This window comes from Trachypithecus francoisi, unplaced genomic scaffold (assembly GCF_009764315.1).
Source record: "Trachypithecus francoisi isolate TF-2019V2 unplaced genomic scaffold, Tfra_2.0 Lachesis_group9, whole genome shotgun sequence".
Classification (NCBI taxonomy): Eukaryota; Metazoa; Chordata; class Mammalia; order Primates; family Cercopithecidae; genus Trachypithecus; species Trachypithecus francoisi.
Window position 1 is genome coordinate 43558099 of NW_022681474.1, and position 25467 is coordinate 43583565.

Below are 25467 nucleotides of genomic sequence, written 5' to 3' on the forward strand. Positions count from 1 at the left end.
AGCCTATTATTATTTTTAAAAGACAGGGTCTCACCCTGTTGGACAGGCTGGAATGCAGTGGCACTATCATAGCTCACTGCAACCTCAACCTCCTTGGCTCAAGCAATCTTCCCACCTCAGTATCCTGAGTAGCTGGAAGCATAGCCATGCGCCACTACCCCTGGCTATTTCTTTTTAGTTTTGTGGAGATAGGGTCTCGCTATGTTGCCCAGGCTGGTTTCGAACTCCTGGGCTCAAACATTCCTACCACCTTGGCCTCCCAACGTGCTGTGATTACAGGCATGCACCACTGCACCTGTCTGACACAGGGTAATTTTTCAACGTGCAGGACTTTGCAGGGCATTTAGCATCTTGGTCCCTACCTGCTCTGTTCTTTTTTTTTTTTTTTTTTTTTTAATGCCCACGCTTGGTTAATCCCACTCCATTCTTCTGATGACTGCCCTCTTCCCCTAAGCATTATCACAACAAAAGTACCCTCCCACATTTGAGGGGAGTCGTACCTTTGGTTAAGGACCGCTGCTCTAGAGAGACAAAACCTGCCTCCACCTCCCTCTGTGTACCCTTTGCTAAAAGCCACAGTTTGTCTTCATCTGAACCAAGCCCCTGAGTACAGGCTGCAGCTGCATTTCACTTAAGCAGCATATCTTGCAGTTGCCCTCGGGAAGCTTTACCTTAATAATTCTAGCCCAGCTGTCCATCCCTCCAGAATTATCCTCCTCTCATCGTCCCACGTGTCACGACCTTCCCAAGCTTCTCTCCTCCAAGTTATTTTAGTAAAGTTGTTGCTGATGGAGGGCCAGAACCCTGCAGCTCCCCACTAGGGACCAGCCTCAGACCTGCTTGACCGTGATTGTTTAGGTCACAGAGTGCCACAAATCTGGATCTCGGCCAGCCCTTTGCCAGCTGAGTTGAGCTAAGGCATGAGGTTGTTCAGTCCCAGGGTTAAACAGAGATGAGGTATTTCTGTGCTCGAGGAGCGGCCTCAAGCTAGTTGGGGAAATAAGACTCATTGGGGCCACACTGGAATCTGGCAGAGCAGGGCAGGGCTAGGGTTCATTGATAGGCAGACTGGGCTTTGGGGTTCAGATGAAGGAAGATGGACAGGGCTGACTGTCAGGAGGCTGCCCAGAGGATGGGAGTCTTGACCTTGAAGGACTTGGGCTGGGAGGGGTAGGTGCATGTTATGAATTCAAGCTGGCTTTCCCAAGAAATGTTATGGGCCAAAGTGCCACTGGCCAGCACCCAATGCCCTGCTACCTCCACCATCATGGCCTCAGCTCTTTGTAAGTCTAATAGAAGGACCAAGATTGCAAAGCCAGTGGTCTTAAGAGCTTGAAGACCAGGCTGGCACTTACTCTTTGGGCCTTAAGTGGTCTGTCGGAGAAAGGAAAGCCGTGTGGGCTGGAAGACTCATTGAGTACTGGTGGCTAACCAGTTAGTTCTGTGGAGCGTGGCTTCCTCGTGGGAGCACAGGGAGGTGGGGGGCCTGCTAGACAATATCCTGCACTTTGAATGGCAGAACTGGAAGGAAATCTGGGCCCAGAGTGGGAAAGTGACTTGCCCCAGAACACACAGCCAGTAAAGGGCAGAGGAAGACATTAAACAGCGCACAGGGCTCTGCTGTTTAACTAGTCCTTCAGGATCAATGAGGTGGTATCTAGTTGTTAACCTGATTTGGAGGGTCTTTTTGGAAGAGGGTCATCAGTTCTGATCCACAGCTCACCTATTTCCCATTGTATAGCCCGTCTTCCTTCTCCAAGCCCCAGGCTATTCTGAGGACACGTTGCGGTTGGGCAGTTGAAAATTACACAGTCTCTCCTTGCAACCTTTATGAATTTCACAAAGGATAAATCCCTCATTTCCAGGGAAACTGCAATGGGGTTGATCACCTCATAAGTCCTCAATGCAACTTCCCAAACAAGACAGAAAGAAAATGGAAAAGAAAACTGAGCGCTTTCACAATTAACAAACTGTTTTAGTCCGTCATCCTCCATAATTTTATTGAATGACTTGGAGGCAGGAAGCTCCTTTTGCCTTTTCATTAAGGAGACATTGAACCGGAGGTGAGCTTGGGTGCACTGGGACAGTTGAGATTCAATGCCCGCAGGTATCTGGCTGTTTGAAGGCTCTGGGTCCTTGTCTGAAGGCTCTGAGGACAAACAAATGGGAGAGGATGAGGGAGCCTGGACCCTGGGTACTTGCAGTCCCGCCCCGCCTCGAGGGACGGCAGATGCCTAGAGGGTCCCTGGTGACTGTCATATTTGGAGAGCTCGGGTGTCACAGTCATGTCTGCTGCAGGCTGCAGAGCTTTGGTACTGCGGCATGAGGCTATGAGTCAGGGCCTGCGTTCTTCCACACAAATGCTGTGCCTCCCAGCAAGACCCTTGACCTCTTGGCCTCGTGGTTCCCTGCTGGTGGGGGACATGGTGCCGCATGAGCAGGATGTCAGGAAAGGATCAGGCTGCCGTCGCCCCGCAGCCATTTCTGAGGGTAAGGGTGGTGACGAGGAATACTAATTATCCTCAGTCTGTGGACGTCTATAGGCTCACTCCGTTTTGTCCTCATCACTGGCTGCAGTGGGGCTGCTGTCTATATTTACAGATGTCCAGGATACTATACAAGAGAAGGCGGCCAGAGAGGCCTGGCAAGGTCCAGGGCCAGCGCCTGGGCAAGTAGGATACCTTCCAAGTCCCTGCAGTGACCTGGACTTGAAGCCAATGAAGTCTTTCTGCCTCCTTCTTCCAGATTTTTAATGAGTGGTTAAAAAAGCCATTTGTGATTAGCACATTGTCCTTATGCAAATCAGTGTTGCAAAGGTAATTAAGGGCCTAATAAATCTTGTTTATGCTGTTAATTTGATTACAATCAAAACTCGCTAGGGCTGGGGAAGCCTCCAAGATCCAGAGGTGCAGGTGCCATCCTCCTCCTTCTAGGTGCGGGATTTACGAACCCCAACGGAGAGGCTTCTGGGCAGGAGGACCCCTGGCTTCCCCTGGGTATAGCAGATGGGGGAACAGGCCCTGGAGCCAGGCTGCCGGGCCTTGAGTTTCAACTGGGCCATATTCTAGCTGGGTAACTGGCCAGTTACCCTCCTTGTGCCTTGGTTTCCTTATCTGTAGAAGGGGAGTGATAACAGTGGCAGGAGCCTGGCACACTGGTAGCCCATGGACCAGTCCTAATTCCCCTGATCCTCAGCTGGGTGCCATCAAACTCTTAGGTGCTTATTCATGGCCAAACAAGAAAGAAGGTGTCAGTCAAAACCAGCCACGTCACACCATCTCCACAGCTGTCATTTTTAGCTCGTTTTTGCATAGCTTCACCAAAGCTCAGTTTATGTTAGGCCCTTCTTGCCCCAAGAACGTTTTACAAACAAAAAACAAGGAAAGGGGAGAATCGAAAGACCCATAAATCCCTGCACCGTCAGTTCCAGATGGCCAAGATGCAAGGGATTTTTTCCTTTCCTCCTTCCTACTGAAAAATTTTAACACCATCTAATATGCAGTTAGCTGCACAAGTTCATCTCTAAGTTTCACCTCAGGGAGGAAAGGAAGTAGGCCCCAGGAATTGTGATGATGGAGAGCACTGTTAATGGTTCCCCTAAATTAAAGAGGGTGGGAGCTTCAGCTCCTCACTGGCTTGGCATTTCATTAGCAGTAACACTACAGCCTTGCATGGAGACGGGACCAATATGGCTGGATCAGGGAAATTAATTAGGGTCTGACAATACCCTTAATGGGAATTGGTTATTTCTCCCAAATAAAGCAGCTATTACAAGTGCAAGGGAAGAAATAACTCAGCCCTCCCCCCGCTTTCCTTCCATGAATGTGTGTGTAGATGCTGCCACAGCGGGCACGCAGGAGCCAGGAATCATCACTGCCTTATCCCAGGCCTTGCTCATTTTCTCACATTCAGCAAAACCTCCATCAGTGCCTGTGGAGCTGGCACAGACATGTAAACTGTCTACTGTGACTGCAGTGCAGAGAGCTCTCTATAAAATACGTGAAAAAAGTGCTGAGGGAACAGAGGAAAGTGTCCTTGGTTCTGCTTAGGAAAGTCCTTAAAGGGAGTATGCAGGCTGGGCTTTGAAGTACGGATAAAAGTTTGCTGGCTGGAGAAGGGAAGGCAGAAGAAAAATGAAGAAAGTCTCACAGGCTTGAGAAACACATTTTTTTCTAGTTGACAGGAATGAAAACGGCTCCTCCCTTTGGTAGCATATTTGAAAAATTCCAAAGTCAGCTTAATAGTATCCTGAAGTAAACAGGAATAGCTATACTCTGGCTGGTTGGAGGACTGGAGAGAAAGGTGTAAGTGCAGGTGAGCAGGGTCTTTCTACCAGGTTCTGTGGTAAACTTTACTTTTTTCTCATGTATTTTAGGAAAGTGTTAGTCCTACTTTACAGATGAGAAGGTTGAAGCTGACTGAAAGTAACATGTCCAAGGCCACAGAAAGCTTCAGTGGCAGAGCCAGGGTTTGACCCCAAAGACTCTAACTCCAGAGCCCACAAAGGGAACCTCTTTCTTGCTGGGCTTCCCTCTGTCGGTTGAATATTAACCTCAAAAAGGGGTCCCTGAATCTTTGCCAACGTGGCCAGTCCAGGCTAAAGCAGATGATTTAGTGTATAAAGAAGTTCTTTCCTGGAAGACTATTTGGATTTTCTCTGCAGCTGGCCTTTGAGGCCCTTCTTTACATCTCCCCTGTCCCTTCATGCTAGGCGACTTCCCCAAGAACCCCCAGGAAGATGCAGCCCATCTTGGAATTCTTGTGGCTTCTAGGTGGCCTCTACAGTGTGCTCCCTTGCCTCATGGCCATCTCTGGACAGGGAGCGCTGCCTTGCTGGATCCTAAATTCTTAAGACAGTGATGAGCCTGATACGGTCTGGTGACCCGGCGGCCTCACCTTTGACTGACTCTGCTACCTCTGTGAGCTCCAGCTTCTAAGATGGGCACCTGGCCGGGCGCGGTGGCTCAAGCCTGTAATCCCAGCACTTTGGGAGGCCGAGACGGGCGGATCACGAGGTCAGAAGATCGAGACCATCCTGGCTAACACGGTGAAACCCCGTCTCTACTAAAAATACAAAAACTAGCCGGGCGAGGTGACAGGCGCCTGTAGTCCCAGCTACTTGGGAGGCTGAGGCAGGAGAATGGCGTAAACCCGGGAGGCGGAGCTTGCAGTGAGCTGAGATCCGGCCACTGCACTCCAGTCCGGGCGACAAAGCGAGACTCCGCCTCAAAAAAAAAAAAAAAAAAAAAGATGGGCACCTGTTGGGCCCACTTAATGGGGCACTGGATGAGTTCTTAGGTGAAGGCCACTTCACAAAATTCCTTGGATCTAAAAGTCACTCAGTAAATCAGAACAACAGTAACAGCGGCAGCCAGCAGTTTCAGGGTGTCCAAGGTGTGCAGGACTCTGGGCCTCATATGTGTTAGGCACTTACACTTAACCCTCATGGCAGCCTTCGAAGGGAGGGGCTGAATCAGCCCCATTTCACAGATGAGGTTGCTGAGGCATACAGAGAGTGAGCAGTGGGTTCATCGCTTCCCTCTGTGTCCTTCTCTCACTTCCTGGGCCTCAGTGGCCATGTGGTCACAGACACACTGTGAAGGTGGTCAGTGGTCAGGCTTAACGAAATGGACATAGTCATTTTCAGCATCCCTCCAAGGGTGAATGCAGAGAGGTGGTTTCTCTCTGGCACATTTTTTTGTTTAGCAAAGGCTTCCTGAGCCCTATTGGGGTGTGAAGACATCATGCTGGGCCCAGGGAGCCCAATAAATCAGTGACAGCTCCTGAGGCAGAAGGGAGAAGGCAGAGGGTTCTCACTCCTGCCAGGAATGCAAAGAGCCAGTGGAGTTCACTACCTTGTGCAAGGGCTTCCCGGAGGAGGTGGCCTTTGGAAGAGCCTGGAAAGGATGAATGGCATTTTCAAGGTGGGATGGAACTTGCCAGCCTGAGAAGAGGCACAGAGGCCCCAGTATTAGGGAGCACTTGGCAAGCTGAACCGTTGCTGCTGACATTGCAGGTGGCTTCTGGCCTTGGTGCTTCTGTGGTGAAGCAGGATTGTTGGGGCGGTTTTGGCTGGACAGGACTGTGAGTGGGAGCAGCTTGTGGTGGGATACCGGGCAGGCCATGCTGGATTAGGGTTGTACAGAGTAGGGCAGAATTATTAAAAAATGCCAAGCACTTGTGACCAGGCCAAGCATGTCTGCAGGTTAAACTGTGCTCGTTGGAGAGAAGAAGGGCTCTCAGGCACCCTGCAGACCCTCCTCGCATCCCAGCCAGTCCCTGCCTTTCTAATAGCAGCCCAGGGGTCTGGTTGGTCCTTCATCCTTGGGCATAGGGACCAGGCATTCCCCCAGTGGTGGTGTCTTGAGTGCAGGCAGTGGCGTCACATCAGCAGGGCTGCTGGGGGGGCCTGCGGGGGCGAGAGCCTTCTCTGCGACAGCAGGAGCCCGTCTCCCCCAGAATGAGATGAGTCACAGTCCCGTCGGTGCGGCTGCCACTTCTGCTTCTGCAGCAGGTGTGTGTGGAGGCAAGCTAGTCCTGAGACCGCCCCACACGCTGTGCCTGTCTCTTCCCCAGTGCACAGGCAGCATGCCAGCAGGGCCTCGTGTGTATGCACGGACGTGTCCTCCATACGCCTGTGTACATCTTTGCTCTGGGGCAGCAAACCTTTCAGCCAGGCAGTGGGATGCCCAGTTTGGGAACGTTGGTTAGCTTTGCTTCTCACCAAGTTTGGGGCAGAGGGGACGAAACAGGAAGGAGCTGGTTTCCGCCCACAAGGCTCACCCACGGAGTGCAGGGCAGTTGGGAGCTTGTTCGTGGGCCTGTGTAGCATTCCGGGCTGAGGTGGTAAGGCAGCGGTTGCCCACTCCCTGGCCTCAGGCAGGGCCCTGCTGGCCCCTAGGGGTTCCCACAGGGGTTCACTTCCTGAGCCTGGCCAGGCATGTTCTCAAAGGACAGCAACCTGGGTCTGAAGGCCATCAGCCTGGAGGGTTGGTAGGGACTTGTGGGGCACAAGTTCTGGGGAGAGAAGCCACTCAGGCTTGGGTTTTGTTCAGTTGCGGGAGACCCTCTGGTCATCCAGCACACCTAGGACATGGGTCTTGAGAGCAGCAGGTGTCCAGGGGATCTCCTCTTCATTTTGTACAAGCATAACCTGTAGATCCTCCCTGTGAGATTCTGGTGTGCCAGTTCTGGAACCAGGTGGTGCTCTGGGTCCCCAGTGACCTCCCTGGGAGACAGAGGCTGTTCCAGCCCAGCCTTCCTGAGGAGCAGGTTCACTGCTGCTTTCCTGTGTTTCTCTGCACTGCCCACTCCCTCTGGGTTCCCAGTCTCCAATCCGCCACCTGCAGAGCAGAGTCTGTCACCATCTGTCACCTTTGGCCCAGGCATCTGGATCTCCAATGAACCACCACTCCTCATCGTGCCTGGCCAATTGAGTGCCCTGAGTATAGCTCCTCTACTCCAAATGTGAGTCCTGCAGTTTCCTCAGAAATCACGAGCAGTGCTCAGTTGGGCAAGCCCTCTGACTGCATTCTCCTCTTTGAGCCACATCAGACTTAGGCTGCCGAACCTGTGTTCAGGCTTATTTGACCAAGATCCACGATAAATACACATACGACACCTTGACCCAAGGTGCACATGTATTTGTGTATAAAACCAAGATGGAAGCTCAAGGACTGATACTCATCTTTAGTGTGTGCTCATGCTCAATCACTTTCTAGTTGATTCTTTTTTCTCCCCTGCTGGTTGGGTGTCATCACCTGCTTAGATTCCATGACCCACAGTTGGAAAACACAGAGTAGAGTGGAGGTGTTGTCACCTGATGCCCATTTTACAGATGAGGAGATTGAGTGCAGAAACTTGCACCAGGGTCCTAAGCACAAAAGTCTATGCCGTCACAGAGCTGTTCTAGAGGCAGACAGACAGTAATCAAATAAATATATAATTAGGACAGTGGTGGAGTGCCATGACAGAAATTCCAGTACCAGGGTGAGCGGGCAGACAGTGTCGGGTAGGAGTTGCTCTTTTATACGAGGAGGGCAGGGGAGGCCACTCCAGCGATCTCAGACAGGAAGAAAGCGAGGGGCTGGCCAGGCTGAGAGATCTAGGGGAGAGGGTATCCAGGCAGGGGAGGGGCAAGTATGAGCAGACAGTGGCGTGGTCCTGCCCTCCAGGCTGGTCACCTCTGCAGGAGCCCGTCTGACTTGACCAGCATTGCCAAGAGCTCAGCTGGGCAAGGCGCAGAGCATGAGACTTGGCTGCCCTGATCTCTACTGCCTGCAGGTCATGCAGCCCTCTGCCTCCCTCTGGGAAGTCCTCCCCTCTGGGCTGGGCTCCTTGCATCCCCAGAGGTGCCTCCCCAACACCTCCATCCCCAGTTGCCCTGGCTGCTAGGGTTGGACTGGCCCCTCAGCTAGGGTACAAGTCTCCCAGGTGTGACTGAGAACCTTTGCCATCTGCTGTCTCCTGTGACTAAGACAGACACAAGCCAGACAGAGGCATGAGGCTGCTTCCTATTGCCCGTCCCTTCTCCCAGTTTCCTTCCCCTAACACACATACACACACACATCCTGTGTGCCCTGGGTAGAGGCAGTGTCGCAGCTGTGGGCACTTTGCTTTTCTGCTCCTCCTGCTTCCACATCTAGAATTCTGTGACTTGGTGAGAGGGTGGTGCCAGAGAGCCAGTGCCGGCTCTCGTGGGAGAGGCAGCTTCATCCCCAGACTCCTGGGGGCTGGCACCCTGGCAGGTCTTCATGCCATGCCCTTCGCTGGGATCTGCTGACCTCATTCCTGTACACCCAAGTGGTTGGTAGGAAGCATCACTGGATACTCACTGTAGGCCTAAGCACAAGAGGTTAGGGCTGAAGGCTGACTCCTTGCTTCTGATGTCTGAGAGCTCCTTGGGGAGATGTCCACAAATGTGGATACTGCTGGACCTGGTGAGGGGAGCAGGGGAAGTATGGTCCTGGTTGGTAGAGAGGAGGCAGTGTTTAGGGGAAGAGGCAGCTCCACGAGAGGACAGAGCCAAAGCGGGGTGAGGGAACGGTGGGGTCTGCCAGAGGAGTAAGTCATTCTTAAGTGTGAGTTTGGACTCTGCCTTATAAATGCCAGAAGCCACCAAAGGTCTTTAATTGTGCCAGGCATCTTAGGTGTTTGAGGGAGATTAGCTCGGGAGGGATGTACACGAGAGATCAGGGAGGAGGCAGGAGAGGGTGTGTAGCAGGTAGGCCTGTATCCATGTTGCTGGGGGTTGGGAAGGAAGGGTGCTGGAAGAAAGCCTGCATTCCCATGACCCAGGCAGCCAGGCTGCTGTGAAGGGCTGGGAGGCAGAGGGAAGGGCTGACACCCTCAGACTCGGACCCTTCCAGCCTGCACTGAGAGGGACCGAGCAGTTCCAAGGGTAAGGTGGTTTTGGAGAGCCCAAGCTCTTCCTAAAGGGCCACACGGAGTCAGAGCCCCGGTAAAGGAGGAGCTCAGATTGGGCCTCAGGTCACACCACTTCATCGGTTACATGACCTGTGGACTCAGGGCTATGGGGAGACCCACAGCCATGGAAGTAGCTCTCTGCAGTGATCCGGGGAACGGTGGCCACTTCTGAACAGCCTGTCACCATGCAGGACACACTGTTGTGCACTGGGCACTGAGACGGGCTTGGGGGTCCAGTACTGACTCAGATGGGGGTTACCTCGCACTGGCTGGGAGCTGTGGTCACTTGTTGGGGTGATGGGCATGGCCTGTCTTGAGTCTGTGCCTGCCAGGCCCTGAGGATCTCCCTCTGTCTCCCTCTGCAGTGATGGGTCGTTCCCCTATGACTCTGTCCCTTGGCAGCAGAACACCAACCAGCCTCCCGGCTCCCTCTCCGTGGTCACCACGGTTTGGGGAGTGACCAACACATCCCAGAGCCAGGTAAGAGCCTATACTGCCCTCAGCCACAGCTCCTTCTAGGTGGGAGTGTCCCTTGACCCCTGGAGCCATACCAACCCCCTTCGCCCTCCCAGGCCCTACCCTGCTGGGAAGACCAGCTTCCAGGGCACACCCAGCTGTGGACACGTCTCCACCCCTGGCAGGCTCTGTACCCACCTCAGGAGGGCAGCCTCCATGGACTGTCCCCATCCTAAGGCCTTTCTGGGGGAATGGCATTCAGCATACGGACAGCAAGGGGTTCTTCCCTAGCCCATTTGCTCTGGTAAACAGGAGAACTTCCTCTGTGTTGTTGGTCTCAGTGCTCCAAGATCTGAGGTCTCTGACCCTGAATGTGTGGCCTGAGTTAGATTTCATCAAAATATTGTGCCTTGGACTTCTGACAACTCCCTACCCCCCATTGCCCTAGTCAAACCCACCTCCCTCTCATTCCTTCCTTTCTTCCACTCCTCCTCTGCCCAGTCAGGGGGTCTCCCCCCTGTCTGACCTCTGCTAGACTTAGCTGTGGCTACATGGAAGGCTCAGGGCTGCTTATCACCCTGGAGGGAGCCACTGGGCTGACCTGTTGTTGCCTGCTCCTGCTGCCCTCCAGAGCTAGCAGAGTGGGTTCCTCTTGGCCCTCACAGAGCAGCAGCCAGGGGCCTCGGGGCCCCTGTGTGACGAGACACTGGCATCCAGGCTCGTTTATGGGGCAGTAGGCTGCATGGCCAGGGCTCTCCCCACAGGCCTCTGGCGCAGTAGCAGCCTCTCCTCCCTTCACGGGGCTGCCCAGCCCCTGGGGACCACTTGAGTTGGCTTTGTGGGGCTTGGTCATGCCCTCAGCTTGTTCCATCACAAGGCTGACCTTCTCATCCCCCGCGCCACCTGCCACCCAGGCCCGCCTGTTATCACTAGTACACTCGGAGTAGTTCATCCACCCTCCATTTTTCTCCTCCTCCCTGTTGTCCTGCCTCCACTTTGTTCTTTCTCCCTTTCCCCTCTTCATTTATCCCCCTTCCTTTCCACACTACCTGGGGTAGCACCTTAGGTGACAACCACTTTCTCTGCCCACAGGTCCTTGGGAACCCTATGGCCAATGCCAACAACCCCATGAATCCAGGCGGCAACCCCATGGCGTCGGGCATGACCACCAGCAACCCCGGCCTCAACTCCCCGCAGTTTGCGGGGCAGCAGCAGCAGTTCTCAGCCAAGGCTGGCCCCGCTCAGCCCTACATCCAGCAGAGCATGTATGGCCGGCCCAACTACCCCGGCAGTGGGGGCTTTGGGGCCAGGTGAGCAGGGCTGACCCGTGGCAGAAGCCATGGACCCCGCCCCTCTCCCTCCTTTCAACGGGAAGGGTCCCACTTAAATCCCAGCTCCACGCTTTCTGCCCTGAGAAGTTATCCTCTGTTGTCCCATGAGTTGAAGGGGCTCAGTCATCCCTGGCTCACAGGGCTGGACCGCAGATAAGGCGCTGCAGCAGCTGGGCTGTAATCTGACAGTCATCAGGCTTGTGGAAATAGAAGGGTGACATTCTTATTCCGCAAAACCTCAAAACGACCCTATTGATAAATAGGAAGATATTGAGAAAATCTGGATTGGGAAAGTCGAAGAGCAGGTATAGATGGGTCCAGTTGCCCAAAGACAGTGAAACAGTCTGGGAAAATCTGCTCTGCCTTGCTGATTGGTGAAAGCAGAACTATGCAGACTGCGAGTCCCTTGGCTCGGGAGAAAGGGACAAGGACTCACAGGATTTGGAGCTCTGGGGAGGGGTGTGAGGCGAGCAGAGGCGCCCATTCTCCTCTTTCCGCCCCGCCCTGCCTAATACCCCCACCTTGGCCTCAACCCTCTCCAGCCCTGGCTGGGTTTCTCACCTGGGGTTGGCACAGTAGTATGACCTGGTGGTTAAACACAGGGATCAGAAACACCTGCAGCCGCAGCCACAGCTCTGCCATCAATGCTGGAGGGCCTTGGGCAAGTTGCTCAGGTTCTCTGAGACTCAGTGTCCTTCAGAAGATGGGCTCACCAGGGCCCGACAGCATGCAGTGAGGGTGCAGGCACCCCTGAGGGCTCCAGGAGCACAGCAGTGTGGTCATTGCCAAGTGGCACAAATGAATGGCTACCAATCCCAAGAGGCCCTCTAGGTTCTGGGTACAGCTCCATCCTCTCCCTCCCAACCCACAGCTTGCTCTCGGTTCCCCGCAGATGCAGGCAGTACCTAAGTCTTCCACCCTTTTCTCCCTGCAGTTATCCTGGGGGTCCTAACGCCCCCGCAGGCATGGGCATCCCTCCACACACCAGGCCGCCTGCTGACTTCACTCAGCCCGCGGCAGCTGCCGCAGCAGCGGCAGTGGCAGCAGCAGCAGCCACAGCTACGGCCACAGCCACGGCCACTGTGGCAGCCCTGCAGGAGACACAGAACAAGGATATAAACCAGTATGGACCGGTAAGGGTTCCCACTAATCTCACCCAGCCAGCCAAGCAGACAGCCCTGGGAAAGCAGAGTTGGAGTGTCAGTGCTTATGGGGCCATGTATGCTGGGGGAGCTGACTGCATTAGGGTGGATTTGGGCTTCCATGGAAGCATGTGGAGGTCTGTGTTTAGAATGGGGCGTGTCCGTGTGCTTGGGTGTGGTGGGGTATCTGGGTGCTGGTGTTTGTGTGTTGGTGGCTTGTGTACTACTGCATATGGGGAAAAAGTTCCACATTGCTCTCTGGGCCCCCTACTCACCAAAGAGTGGGCTCAATGTCTAAAACTAGTCTTGTGACCGATCTGTCTCCTGGATTGCTTCTGAGACCAGTGCCCTCCTAGTCACCCTATCCATGGGTCTGCACAGGCCCCAGTGCTGCTCCCTGACCTTCTGAAGGATGGGTTGAGGGATGAGGAGAGGAGGAGCCGCCATAGGAATGCAGAACAGGAGGCGAGGAGGTGGGGACTGCAGGGCAGGGGGAACAGAAGTGGAAGCTGGGCTGAGGCCGACTTTGTGGATGGAGGGTGTGCCTTCACTGGCCCAGAACCAAGGGCAGGTCCAGGGCTTCCAGGAAAGGGGCTGCAGTCTCAGTCGGGCTCCTGCCTCCACCCTCATCTACCTCCACCCTCCCATACCCCTCCCTGTCCCTGCACCCTTTCCTGGTTTTCTGCCTGCCTCCCTCCCTGGAAATGCTGCCTGTGCATTGGAGTGACCGCCCCACCCCATCCCCTAACACCCCAGAGCTGCATCTCTCCTGTGCGGCTGCAGAGGGCAGCAGTGAGCCTGGGTGGACCCTGCTCCCCTAGGGCCTGGTTGGTCACCAGTCACTGCCGCACAGGACGGTGCCCCCTCCCCACCCCTCCACCTCCCCAACCCTTCCCTCCCTGCACTTTCAATGCATGTGGCATTTTATTCTTTTTTTTTTTTCTTCTCCCGTTGAAGGTCTGTTCCTCTTTCCAGATGGGTCCCACCCAGGCGTATAACAGCCAATTCATGAACCAGCCCGGGCCACGGGGGCCTGCCTCCATGGGGGGCAGCATGAACCCCGCGAGCATGGCAGCTGGCATGACGCCCTCGGGGATGAGCGGCCCTCCCATGGGCATGAACCAGCCCCGGCCGCCCGGCATCAGCCCCTTTGGCACGCACGGGCAGCGGATGCCCCAGCAGACCTACCCGGGCCCCCGGCCCCAGTCCCTTCCTATTCAGAACATAAAGAGGCCATACCCTGGAGAGGTGAGTGCAGCAGTGGGAGGCCGGGAGGTGGGAGCTGGGACACCTGGGCTTGAAGATGTGGGCCGTGGTATGGCCTTGGAAGGGGTGTGTCTTGGACTCCAGCACACTCGGACAAAGAGGCAGGGGCTTAGCGGTCAGGTGCTTCTGGGTTTGAGACCTGGTTCTACTGTTTCCCAACTGGAAGACCTCGAGCCAGTCACCCTGCCTCCTAGGGCTGCTTGAGGGACTTGAGGAGATGTCTGTGAAGTGCTTGGCCCTGGGCTGGCCTATGCCGCCGCTCAGCAAGCAGCAGTTCCTCTTACTGTAGTGACTCTTGTCTTGGCTCAGCCACTAACTGGGTGACCTGGGTTTAGTTCCTCCTGCCCACATGAGGACTTCCCCAACTCCTCTCCAAGAAAGAGAGCTGAGACAAAATGCTTCCAGTCTATAAGGGCTGACCCGTCAGGGAAGTGGTTGGAAGGCAGGCAGCTGTTTCCAGTCTATAAGGACTGACCTGTCGGGGAAGTGACTAGGAGGCAGGCAGCTGTTTCCAGTCTATAAGGACTGACACGTCAGGGAAGCGACTGGAAGGCAGGCAGCTATTTCCAGTCTATAAGGGCTCACCCGTCAGGGAAGTGGTTGGAAGGCAGGCAGCTGTTTCCAGTCTATAAGGACTGACACGTCAGGGAAGCGACTGGAAGGCAGGCAGCTGATTCCAGTCTATAAGGACTGACACGTCAGGGAAGCGACTGGAAGGCAGGCAGCTGATTCCAGTCTATAAGGACTGACACGTCAGGGAAGCGACTGGAAGGCAGGCAGCTGATTCCAGTCTATAAGGACTGACCCATCGGGGAAGCGACTGGAAGGCAGGCAGCTGATTCCAGTCTATAAGGACTGACCCATCGGGGAAGCGACTGGAAGGCAGGCAGCTGATTCCAGTCTATAAGGACTGACACGTCAGGGAAGCGACTGGAAGGCAGGCAGCTGTTTCCAGTCTATAAGGACTGACCCATCGGGGAAGTGACTGGAAGGCAGGCAGCTGATTCCAGTCTATAAGGACTGACCCATCGGGGAAGTGACTGGAAGGCAGGCGGCGTGTTTCTTAGCTCTTGTTTCCATCCACACGTGGTCACTGTATAGGAAGTGGCACTGCCTCTTGGGCTGCACAGCCAGCTCAGCCAAGGTGTTGGGGAAGATTAGGGAAGTAAAATCCATACCTCCTACCCTCTGGAAGTGAGATTTTAGCAGAAAGAAAAGTTTTGAGCCGAGACTCACCAGGGAATGAAGCATAGCAGACTGCACAGAACTCAATGTGAGTCAGAGAAGGCAGGCTTCCTGGAGAGGGTGTCACAAGTGAACCCTCAGAAAACGATGCTGGCCAGAGAAAGACCATTGGCTCTTGGGTCCTGAGTTTGGGGGAGCCTCAAGCTATTGGCACCTCTCCTGGCACACAGCCCCCCATGCGGTTTCTAGGCCTTTTCTCAGCCACCCTGTGCCCAAAATCCCAGTGTCCCTCTGGCTGTGCTGGGGGTGCATCTGTTAGCCGACAGCAAAGGCGGCAGTCTCGGACAAGGCTTCAGCGGAATTCCTGGTCATTGGTGTCACCCCTGCACCTGCACCAGTGTCATGCTCATGGCTCTGCCTGCCTAAAGAGAGCACACCAAAGGCTCTCCGTATTTTTACTAAATTAATCATCCTTTTCATAGAATGCTGCTGCTACCCAGCTACAGCACTGGGTAGTCACAGCCTGTGTGGCCCGATCCTGTCTGGGAAGACTGGCCTTCCTTCCCCTTGCCATGGCCTGCTCATACAGTATTTGAATTGTTGGAACCTTAGGACAGGGGTTGGGTCATCTGGTCCCACAGAGGACTCTCTTCTCTAGCTTGGTGGGCAGGTAGGCGGCAGGTAGGCACCAGCTACGTCTTCTGCACCTCCTGTGGTTGGTGCCTTACTGTCACCCAGAGCAGCCACCGTGTTACAACAACATGAGTTGCAGATTCTTCCACACTGACACTCTCTGACATTTATCCCCAAGTCCATCATTCATTTGTTGAGTAAGCATTGTGGGCATTTTGTCAGGCACTGGGGCACAGCCACCAGCAGGACCTCTAGGCAAGAGAGCCACTCAGATGGGGAAGAAGAAACCACTGACTCACAGGATGTCATGTGGCCCTGAGGGTCACCTGATTTTCCAGACAGGGAAGGTGGCTAGAGGGTGGTGGTGCTCTCTCTTCTCTAAATTGCCTCTCCTGGGAGAAGTTGTCTTGTTCCTTCACCAATCTGGGTCTCCCACCTCCTGCACAGGTGGCAGGTTGTCGATGGTCCACAACTGAACACTAGGTGTGTGTTCTGCTCCAAGGGGAGTATGAGGACAATGCCACCCAGGTTCATCCTCAGAATGCAGGGGCACAGGGGGTTCCTTTCTGGAAGTTCATCCTGTTGAGTGTGTTCTCCTGTCACATTGGGGTGCCCATTGGGGAGCACAGCCCTAACCCAGGCGCCAGGAGAGACGCAAAGGTCAGGGGAGTTAGAGTCAGGCCCCTCATAATGGTGTGAGCAAGAGGCTCTGAAAATGTCCCTGGAGTTCAGGGGGTGCATGTGCTCCAGGAAGTACAGCCTCAAGGGAAGGTGGCCTGTGAGCTGGACAGTCAGAACAAAATGCCCCTGGATGTCAGGACGAGAACGGGCTCAAGCATCATCTGGTTTTGTGGGTGGAAAATAGCAGGAGCAAATGAGAAGAGGCGGGCCCCGTCCCGGTATTCAGGTGACCTGGCTATGTGACATTGGCAACATTGAACGTGTTTCCCCTCTCCTTTCTCTCCCACCACAGCCCAACTATGGAAACCAGCAATATGGACCAAACAGCCAGTTCCCCACCCAGCCAGGCCAGTACCCAACCCCCAACCCCCCGAGGCCACTCACCTCCCCCAACTACCCAGGACAGAGGATGCCCAGCCAGCCGAGCTCCGGGCAGTACCCGCCCCCGACGGTCAACATGGGGCAGTATTACAAGGTCAGTCCCAGCCTCGCCGCCACCCCCCCCGGCCCCTTCCCTACTAACCACCTCAGACCCCTAACTCCACCAGGATCACTCTGACCCTGCGTGTGTTAGCCCCAAGGACAGCAAGGCGTGGGTGATTTCTGAACGTCCCCATGTGTTCAGGGAGAAGTTCGGTGGCCAGAATGTCAGAGTGGCTTTTCTCAGTTCCTATTCTCATTGGTCTCGGATGATGGGTTTTTTTTCTTTCTCCTTTTCTTATTCATGGCACTCACAAAATAATAAAGGCAATATATTTTATTTTAAAAAAAAGCACACACCTTGTATATATTGACATTTCATTCTAAACTTCATCTCTCTATGTGCAGGTGGGCACTAACATGTTATAAAATTGTTATTACAGCTGTACCTTTGAATCTGTACCTTTTACTTAACATGAAATAATAAGAATGATACTGCTGCCAGAGCCCCTGGGGTTTTTACTTTTAATGGCTGCCTAATATTCTGCTGAGATCACCATATCATATTTTATTATTCCCTCTGTTAGGTATTGGGGTTGCTTCTGATTTTTCACTTTAGAAATAATACTATGATGAGTATCTTTAGGCATATAGCCTTTCCTTTCCTTAGGATTATTATAAAATATGTTCTTGGGAGTAAAGAAGACACTTTACTGTTTTACAGTTATTTGCCAAAAATCATGCTAATTTATTATGGCCATCCACTGAACAGGTTTACCATTTTACTCCAACTTCAGCATATTAGGTGTTGCTCTTTTTGTAACTTCTGCTAAATTAATAGCTAGGGATAGAGAGAGGCAAAATGCTGTCGCTGAGGTGTAGCTGTCCCGTCCCGCTCCCTCCGCAGCCCAACAGTGGATGGGCCCCTGTAGCATCCCTGTGCTCCTGGCAGATTTTACTGTCCGGAGGGAGAGCGGGCTTCTGATGGCTTTTCTGCCCCTCACTCAGCGTTGTTTATCTTGTTTTAACAGCCAGAGCAGTTTAATGGACAAAACAACACGTTCTCGGGAAGCAGCTACAGTAACTACAGCCAAGGGAATGTCAACAGGGTATGTTCCGATTTAATTTACAAATTCTAAGCCACAGGCAGTTGTTGCCTCTAAAGGCTCTCACTGGTCCTGCTCCAGCCTCTCTGGACATTCAGAGGGGCCCATGGGTGGGGGTGCACTCCCTGGTCCCCTATGCCAGGGACAGAGATGCTCAGGACTGAGAATCCACAGCTCCAGGTGGGGTGGGCCCCAGGGTAAAGTGTCAGCCTGGCTAGTCTAGAAAACAAGAAGAAGGAGAGGGGCTCCTGGGGAACTTGGGCCCCAGATTCTGCAGGCCCCGACTCCATCTGGGGGACCCTGATGAGGTAGGCATAGAGGGTGTGGCCTTGAGTCGTGATGTTTGAAGCCCACCTGGTCGGGTGACAGGAGGCCTGGGCTTTATTCCTGCTGTCCTGTCCTCCAAGGGTTGTTCTGAGCAAGTCCCCAGCCCTGTGCCTCTGTGTCCCCATTTGTCACATGGATGGGTAAGGGTCTCCACATGCACCTGACACAGGAGCTCAGTGGTGAGACCCAGATGAAGGGTGGGGAAGACCCTTCCCAAGGCTGTCTTCTGAGCGGGACAGAGATCTGTGAGAGAGAAGCGTTTCCCTGGTGGAGGCTCTCCTCCCGAGGCCATGGCCCCCGGCCCCTGGGGTGAGTGCAGTGTATGTACATAGCCATGACCCCTTCTGTCTCCAGGATCCCATAACCTATGTGTGTCTTCTCTTTCTCTCCAGCCTCCCAGGCCAGTTCCTGTGGCAAATTACCCCCACTCGCCTGTTCCAGGGAACCCCACACCCCCCATGACCCCTGGGAGCAGCATCCCTCCATACCTGTCCCCCAGCCAAGACGTCAAACCACCCTTCCCGCCAGACATCAAGCCAAATATGAGCGCTCTGCCGCCACCCCCAGGTGAGGGCCCTACCTCCCTCTGTTGGGCAGCTCCATTTGGGCCCCCCAGTGGGCTGGGAGCAGGAGGCTTAGTAGTCAGGCTGCCTGGGGATTGGGCATGCAGAAAGGACAGAGACTTGAGAGCAGGTGAGATACCCAGGGGCACATTCAAGGAGGGGTGGGCTGCCTACAGACAGCCCTTCTCACTGCTGCCTGGGTGCCTGGAGGCTGGGAGGAAAATCTGTACCCAGCCATGGAAGGAGGCAGGGAGGCGGGTGGAAGAAGAGGGGATGAGTAGATGGGGTGGGGCCGTATAGAATCAAAGAAGCCATGAGTCACTGGTATGCCCTTGGCCTGGCTATGTCTCTGGCCCTGTTTACACACCCCTGCCTTCCTCTGAGCGTGCAGCCCAGGGTGAGCAAGTCCCACCCACAGCCCAGGAACCCATGGCAGCTGGGGCTTAAGGCTCACCCACCTCCTCTCCTCGCCCCAGCCAACCACAATGACGAGCTGCGGCTCACATTCCCCGTGCGGGATGGCGTGGTGCTGGAGCCCTTCCGCCTGGAGCACAACCTGGCTGTCAGCAACCATGTGTTCCACCTGCGGCCCACGGTCCACCAGACGCTGATGTGGAGGTGCGTGTCAGGGCAGGGGCGCCAGCCCAGGCGGGATGAAGGAGGTCCCCCAGGATGGCTTCCTTGGGCCCGAGTGTGGCCCTGGGCAGGTGGTGGCAGCATCTTCTGTCACCTTCACGTGTTCGGCATCATTGACTGGGCCCTGTCCTGCGATTGTCATGGGAAGTCTGCAGGGGCACCGGGAGATGAGCAGTCAAGGTATCATGGCCTAAGGGCAGGGAGCAGCTGTCACTCACCCAGAGGAAAAGGTGGCTGGCTCAGACCTAGGCTGAGAAGCTGTGTATCCCATCTGAGACCGTGAGCTGACAAGAGGGAATGCAGTCAAGAATTCGAGTGTGACTCAGGTGACCAGAGCCAGGAATGCAAAGATGAGGCTGGTGCAGGGGCCAGGCCTGGGTCAGGCAGGCCCTGCCTATTGCAAGGGGCTGACCATTGGGCAGGGCTGCTGCTCAGACGCTTAGGCACGTGCTGGAATGCAAGGTCTGGAGGTTCCCTGCTGAGCCAGGCCCATGCTCAGCACCTTCCACATGTGACCTACTTTGATCTTGGAAATGGGCAACACTTTCCCTTTTGACAGAGGAGGAAGCTGAGGCCAGAGAAGTGAATTGGCTTGTGTGAGTTCTCACAGCTAGCCAGGGGCAGAGCTGGGACTTGGGCCCAGGTCTCCAGGATGCCAGAACCAACCCTAGGGGTCTCCACCCTTCAGTCCTTCATCCTCAGGCAAGACTCACACTGTCTCACTGTGCTTGTGACTCAGACCCCCCATTGCCCAGTGAGCATCTCCAGGGCAAGAGCTGGGTCTGTGCCTGGCATGTGCACACACACCCCTGCTGTTTTCTTGACCATGCTGAGCAGGCTGGGCAAAGTGGCCACAGATAACTGGTGTGGGCGTTCAGAACACAGGAGCTGCAACGCTTAGGCAGGATGGCAGAGGCTCCTGGCATGGGACAAGCCACTGTGCTGCCTGCCTGCACCCTGCTCACCCACGCTTCTTACCTGGGAGTGTCCTGGCCTGGGGGACCTCCTCCTCCTGGCTGGGTTGTCACGCATACGTGGTCACTGCTGGTTCCTGACACTCCTCAGTGCTGTGTCCTGGGGGGCCTCCTTGGGGAGTGCTCAGAACCAGAAATGGCCGTGGCCTGAGAGGACAGTTCCCAGCAGGTCTGGAGACGGGCTTGGCTGGCCTCACAGCAGGTCCTGTCAAATGAGTGCCTGTTCTTTTGCCCCTCTATCTCTGACCTAGGGAGCCAAGAGTTGACCCCTACAGGGAGGACAGTCCAGGGAGATGGGAGCTAGAGCAGCTGTGGGGTATGGCGGGAATGATTGATGTGCGGGGATCTTGGGGGCAGTTTGGTTGTAGAGGGAGTATCCAGAATGGGAGAGGAGAACTCAGGCTACGGGAACCATTGGGGTCAGGGATGGGATCCTAAGGGTCTCGGAGGTTGTGGTACATTCAGAGGTGTGTGGCCTGGCTCGGGGTCACAGAGGCCATGGACAGCCCTCCGGCAGAGCTGCCCTGAGCACCCCCATTCCCCACCTAGGTCTGACCTGGAGCTGCAGTTCAAGTGCTACCACCACGAGGACCGGCAGATGAACACCAACTGGCCCGCCTCGGTGCAGGTCAGCGTGAATGCCACGCCCCTCACCATTGAGCGCGGCGACAACAAGACCTCCCACAAGCCCCTGCATCTGAAGCACGTGTGCCAGCCGGGTCGCAACACCATCCAGATCACCGTCACGGCTTGCTGCTGCGTGAGTGTGGCGGGCTGGGGGCAGCGGTGGCACGGGCAGTCCCTGTTGCACGGTGTGGGAGTGCGGGACACCTTGCCCCCCTCTGGTCCTCAGCCTTGTCCTTGGGTCACCAGCCCCTGTGCCCACAGCCACCAAAGATACAGTGTGCCCTTACCTGCTCCCCGCCTAGGGCCTGTACAATAACCTTCAAACCGTTGGGCCTTCAAAGCCACTATGCCCTGGCTTCAGATGTGGCCTCTTCCACTGGACGCTAGGCCTCCATCTGTTCTCCACGTATGCCTCCGATTCACCCCTCCTGGCCCCTCCTCCCTGCCCTTCATTTATTGTTGTGGTTCTGTGTTCCTCGAAGCCATGTCCTGCTTGCCTCATTCACCAGCAGTTGTCATTGTCAGCACCTTTCTCCTCAGACCCAACTCCCCCAAACCTGGAGTTAACGCGTTCCCTTCTTTCCCAACCCTCTTGTCTTAGAGTCATGTATGGGGGTCCTTCCAACCCGTGACTTGTTACCTAGGACCAGCTGTCAGCCACCCTCATGTGCCCTGAAGATCAGGGCCCAACACACAGGGCTTGTTCAGGCCCCAATGGAACTAAATGCCTGCCCCACTCCACTGGCCTCTCTGTAGGGGCATGGAGAAGGAAACACTCTGATCCTGCCCTTGTGAGCTTACGGGCACAGAGCCCACACAGAGTTAGGGGTCACAGACCTGGGCAGCACATCCCATTCCGACTGGGGAATGTGATGTACTGTGTAAGGCTGCTCAGCTGTCAGAGTAAGGCAACTGATGGGTGGACGTTTGGGGTGTGCAGTTCTGGAAGGCTTCCTGGAAGGACGAAGCGAGGGATGAGCACCCTGGCCAGAAGGGCTGAGGACACATGATGGGAAGGCAGTGGTAGGGGAGGTTAGGAAGTGAAGTGGAACCCAGGCCTAAAGCCATGTGTCCTATAACCTTATCCAGGGAGTATTTCAGTGTCAAAGTCCACCTTGTCTGCAGCAGAGGCAGCCTTTCCAGAGTGGTGTTCAGGCTCACAAGTCCCAGGACACACGCTGGGGGAGCGTCTCCTAGGCCGGCTGTGGGATCTTGGGAGCAGTCTAGGGCTGCTGAGGCTGCAGGCAGGGCGGGGCATGACGACAGTGTGCAGGAACTGAGTGTCTGCTGTCTCCCCGCAGTCACACCTCTTCGTGCTGCAGCTGGTGCACCGGCCCTCCGTCCGCTCTGTGCTGCAAGGACTCCTCAAGAAGCGCCTCCTGCCCGCAGAGCACTGTATCACAAAAAGTGAGTCTGGGTGGGGACAAGGAGTGAGAGCCAGACCCTAGCCCTGCCTGAGTTTGGGACTAAGAAGCAGTCACCATTCACCTGGGACTGACCTTGGCCTCCATGCATGTCGCCACCGGGCCTGGAGTGTCCCTGAGCACGTCCCATCCTGAGGCTCATGCCCTCCCGCCTCGGGCTGTTGTCATGATCAGACAAGCTGGGGGCCGTAAGTGCTGGTGGGAGTTCTGGGACCTGCCCTGTGTGGAAGAGCTGGCAGTCCAACTTGGGAGCCAGAACAGGCATACCTGCAACAGCAGCGCAGGACATGCGGCAGATTAAAACAAAATGTCAGGAAGCAGGCTTCCTGGAGGAAGTGAAGACCTGGGCCAGGCCTTTAAAAGATGAGAGGATTTACAGAAGAAGGGATCTTCATCAGGTGGAAGACACGGAGGGTGGATTCCAGATTGACCTCTCTACTTCAACAGCTCATGCTTTTTTTTTTTTTTTTTTTTTTTGAGATGGAGTCTCACTCTGTTGCCCAGGCTGGAGTGCAGTGGTGCTGTCTCAGCTCACTGCAAGCTCCGCTCCGCCTCCTGGGTGCATGCCATTCTCCTGCCTCAGCCTCCAGAGTAGCTGGGACTACAGGCACCCACCACCACGCCTGGCTAATTTTTTTGTATTTTTGTAGAGACAGGGTTTCACCGTGTTAGCCAGGATGGTCTCGATCTCCTGACCTTGCGATCCGCCCGCCTCGGCCTCCCAAAGTGCCGGAATTACAGACATGAGCCACCGCATCTGGCCAGCTCATGCTTAAACTCAGGAGAGGACTGGGCACCGTAGCTCATGCCTATAATTCCGGCACTTTGGGAGGCCGAGGTGGGAGTCCGGGAATTCAAGACTAGCCTGGCCACATAGTAAGAGCCTGTCTCCACAGAAAAATAAAAAATTAGCCAAGAGTGGTGGCTTGTGCCTGTAGTCCCAGCTGCTCAGAAGGCTGAGGTGGGAGAATTGTTTGAGCCGGGGAGGTCGAGGCTGAGGTGGGAGAATTGTTTGAGCCGGGGAGGTCGAGGCTGCAGTGGGCCATGATCACGCCACTGCACTCCAATGTGGGTGACACAGCAAGACACTACCACAAAAAAATAAAAGTTGGGATGGAAGGACTTGGCTTGGAGTGCCATTTAAAGGAGACCCTGGGTGTGAACTCAGAGGCCCCGTGCAGGAGGTACAGGGCCACTCTTCACGTTGCTGCCCTGAGCCCTGGGATTCCAGCAGGCAGCTGTTCATTTCCATTTCCACGTGTGCAGAGTGAAGTGCAGGAGTGCCTGAGGGGGCTTTTCACTGACCCCGTAAATCAGAGAAGTGCCAGACCGACTTTCCGTGAGCTTTGCAGACATCCCCCTTCCTAGCGAAGGCAGGGTCTGCTCTGCAGAGATAGAGGAACTGCTGCAGCCAGCTCCTCGGGCACACACACACCACACGCATCCCCCATGGGGACAGCAGCCCGGGCACCCAGCCCTATGACTGACACACTGTGGGCCCTCTCAGTGTTTGGTGTGGGCTGGGAGGAGGACCAGGACGTGCCCCAGTTGCACGAGGAAGTGGGGAGCGTGTGCAGACCCCCCACCTCTGCAGGACAGCCTTGCCATCCTCACCTGTCTGTGCCTCCTGCCCCACAGTCAAGCGGAATTTCAGCAGCGTGGCTGCCTCCTCGGGCAACACGACCCTCAACGGGGAGGATGGGGTGGAGCAGACAGCCATCAAGGTGTCTCTCAAGTGCCCCATCACATTCCGGCGCATCCAGCTGCCTGCTCGAGGACACGATTGCAAGCATGTCCAGGTGAGCGTCCCCAGAAAGCACAGCTCCGGCAAGCCACCTAGATTCTGGCTGGGTTGGTGAGGGGTAGGCAGAGGGGCAACAGGGCCTGTCCAAACACTGTCCAGAAGGATGTCATGGAGATCAGCAGCTGGCATCACTCATTAATTTCAGCCATCATTTATCTTTGAGCATCTTTTCTGTGTGCTTAAGGCCGAAGGGGCTACAGAAATGGTTTTGGACAGCCCCTGTCCTGGCAGATGGCAGATGCCAGCTGGAAGTCCCACACACATGGCAGGGCTGATTGGGGGCCCAAGAGCAGGGACACCACTGTCCAATTCATGCCTCTGTCCAGAGCCTTACATCAAGCCAGTGTTCAGGAAGTAGCCCTGGTGTGAGTGACAGTCCCAGTCTGAGCAGGCAGTGACAGAGCAATGAGTAAACGTGGGCAACCCGGCCTGGAAGAAGAACAAGGAGCCGTCCTCTGGAACCTGGGTGTGGTGGGCGTGCAGAAGGGGCCCAGGGCTGTCACCTACAGCTGGTCCTGAGGGTGCAGTGGGACAGGAGCTTCCCCTCCTCCCTCCAAAAGAATGCTGTGGGCAAGAGGATGGTCTGGTCACCTTAGCTGTGTGATACAGATCGATGAACTTGATCAGACTTGTCTTCCGTGCCTGGGCTGGGCTGAAGGGGCTACCCCTGGCCTCATTGAAAGGGCCTGTTAACAGGGCAAAAAACAGAGTCAGCTGAGGTGGGGACCAGGAAGGCTTCTCAGAGGATGTAGGCACAGGGTCACTTGGGGCATGGGAGGTGGTGTGAGGCATGCTGGGGTGGAGGCATAAGTACTCTGCATGGTAAAAAGGTGTCATTGCTCTCACTCCACCCAGCCCCAACCTTAGTTTCTCCCACAGCCTATCTGTCTTTCTGGTGGGGAAGTTATTCCAAGGGTCCTTTAGGCACATTGAGGCAGTTTCTGACAGTCCTGGTCTCACCCATGTCTGTCTGTCTGTCTGTCTGCCTGCAGTGCTTTGACCTGGAGTCGTACCTGCAGCTGAATTGCGAAAGAGGGACCTGGAGGTGTCCTGTGTGCAAGTGAGTGGTGTCTACCCTGGTGGGGGCTTCCCCCATCCCCCAACCACAGAGGGGAGGGGCTGGCTACCTCCCACCTCCACCTGCCCTAAATGCAAACCAGAACCCAAACATGGCAGAGGGGCTTAGGTTATGGGGGCTCCAGGTGGTCCCTTGGTATCACGCGGTCAGAGTCCCCCTCTCTTGTGCCTCCAGTAGTAACCAGCAGCAGGGGTGGGACCCCACTGACACTGAGGTGGATGGGCTGTGCCCCCACCTCCTTGGGTCCTGGAGCAGAGGCCAAGCTCCCCGTCTCCTTTTCCAGTAAAACCGCTCTGCTGGAGGGCCTGGAGGTGGATCAGTACATGTGGGGAATCCTGAATGCCATCCAACAGTAAGTGGGGCCCCAGCGAGGGGCAGAGGGTGAGAG

The 25467-nt window shown here is 55.2% G+C and overlaps 1 protein-coding gene across 11 annotated transcripts in view; it reads left to right on the plus strand.

Annotated features, from left to right (window-relative positions):
- The window catches only part of ZMIZ1 (zinc finger MIZ-type containing 1), a 246519-nt gene that overhangs the window by 212505 nt on the left and 8547 nt on the right, over positions 1–25467 (plus strand). For 9 of the 11 annotated variants that reach the window (XM_033209225.1, XM_033209226.1, XM_033209227.1 and 6 more), the window contains 13 exons: positions 9792–9906; positions 10975–11192; positions 12148–12346; positions 13313–13603; positions 16413–16595; positions 17572–17649; positions 18366–18540; positions 19013–19154; positions 20696–20906; positions 22075–22180; positions 23836–23996; positions 24994–25061; positions 25363–25431. In XM_033209225.1, the coding sequence (XP_033065116.1) occupies positions 9792–9906; positions 10975–11192; positions 12148–12346; positions 13313–13603; positions 16413–16595; positions 17572–17649; positions 18366–18540; positions 19013–19154; positions 20696–20906; positions 22075–22180; positions 23836–23996; positions 24994–25061; positions 25363–25431 (2016 nt within the window). The remainder of the gene's footprint in view (positions 1–9791; positions 9907–10974; positions 11193–12147; positions 12347–13312; positions 13604–16412; positions 16596–17571; positions 17650–18365; positions 18541–19012; positions 19155–20695; positions 20907–22074; positions 22181–23835; positions 23997–24993; positions 25062–25362; positions 25432–25467) is intronic. The other 2 variants (XM_033209230.1, XM_033209224.1) reach the window with 1 other exon arrangement.